The sequence below is a fragment of the Stegastes partitus genome, unplaced genomic scaffold (genome assembly GCF_000690725.1).
Source record: "Stegastes partitus isolate 25-593 unplaced genomic scaffold, Stegastes_partitus-1.0.2 Scaffold932, whole genome shotgun sequence".
Classification (NCBI taxonomy): domain Eukaryota; kingdom Metazoa; phylum Chordata; class Actinopteri; family Pomacentridae; genus Stegastes; species Stegastes partitus.
This window is the reverse complement of record NW_007578663.1, coordinates 99,226-100,372: the sequence shown is the minus strand read 5'-3', so window position 1 is coordinate 100,372 and position 1,147 is coordinate 99,226. Positions and strand designations below refer to the sequence as shown.

At 39.8% G+C, this 1,147-nt stretch overlaps 2 protein-coding genes across 2 annotated transcripts in view; both read left to right on the top strand.

Moving 5' to 3' along the window:
- The window catches only part of LOC103366346 (protocadherin alpha-5-like), a 10,982-nt gene extending 10,951 nt beyond the window's left edge, over positions 1-31 (top strand). Inside the window, exon 3 of the mRNA XM_008294045.1 lies at positions 3-31. Within this exon, the coding sequence (XP_008292267.1) occupies positions 3-31 (29 nt within the window). The remainder of the gene's footprint in view (positions 1-2) is intronic.
- Positions 32-724: 693 nt separating this feature from the next.
- Positions 725-1,147, top strand: part of LOC103366345 (protocadherin alpha-3-like) — a 12,315-nt gene continuing 11,892 nt past the window's right edge. Inside the window, exon 1 of the mRNA XM_008294043.1 lies at positions 725-1,112. Coding sequence (XP_008292265.1) covers positions 888-1,112 — 225 coding nt within the window. The 5' untranslated portion in view covers positions 725-887. The remainder of the gene's footprint in view (positions 1,113-1,147) is intronic.

Genomic DNA, 1,147 nt, shown 5'->3' with positions numbered 1-1,147 from the left:
AGAAGAAGCAATCAAGATTCTTAAGTTTTAGGCCAGTATTGTTGACTCTAGCCTGCTGTGAATTGTGACCGTTTTGTCTTTGTTGTTGTTTTTTAATTTGCGAATCATTGCCAATTCTTATTCTAATGCGAGGTTCGCTATCCGCGGTGCTGAAATCGACAGAGGGAACCTGTCTTTTTTTTTTTTTTTTTTTTTTAAGACGGCAGAACAAAGCTGAGATCAACTGCAGTGTTTATTTTATTTCTTCCAAATAAAACAGTAAACAACATATCTAGCAACTATATAACAATGTATTGCAGGTGGACAAATGTGTTCGATGCCGGTCCATATATTTAGTTCTTGCAATACCATTTGTAATCAGTTAAAATGGAGTGCATTATATTCTCCATACCCCTGTGGTTCAAGCCTTTTGCTTGGTTGTTATGCTCGTTTTGAAAACAAGTCATAATCTTACCAATAGGTGTAGTCGTAAAAATTTGAATAGTCCATGGGACAAATACGCTTTGTAATTCTCAGTTTTTGACCTTAGATTTGGAAACCGGTGTTCTTTTCCCAATGTAATATGGATATTGTTCAGTGTATTCCATTCTAATGGTATTACAGCTGACGAGACATGTAATTTGGATAAATGTCCACATGAGGACACTGCAGACCATCACATTTCGACGGTCTATTTGGTAACTTAGGACTCCTCCCAGATTCAGTGGATGATGCATCTGCGGGCTTTGTTACAAAGAGACATCGGACGACAAAGAACGGTTGTCTTGCTTCGCTGCGAACATGTCGAACTATTTCGTTGGAGTAATTTCTCATTGATCCTGGATTTCGTGCTTGCTGTGACATATTTTCCATATTTGTACACATGCGTTTTCTCCGTGTCTGTCATTATGCATTTACTGGATAGATCGAGCTCTGTGTGGATATATCTGTTGTTCGTGCTGCTGGATTGTTACTGGGAAGCGGTTTCTGGGCAGCTCTCTTACTCCGTCTCAGAGGAGGCAAATGTCGGGACTGTTGTCGGAAATATCGCTAAAGATCTCAACATCAATGTGCAGGATTTGGAGTCTCGCATGTTTCAGATCGTTGCTGGATCGAAGAGGAAATATTTCGAGGTAAATCTAAAGACTGGTGCGCTCTACGTGAATGA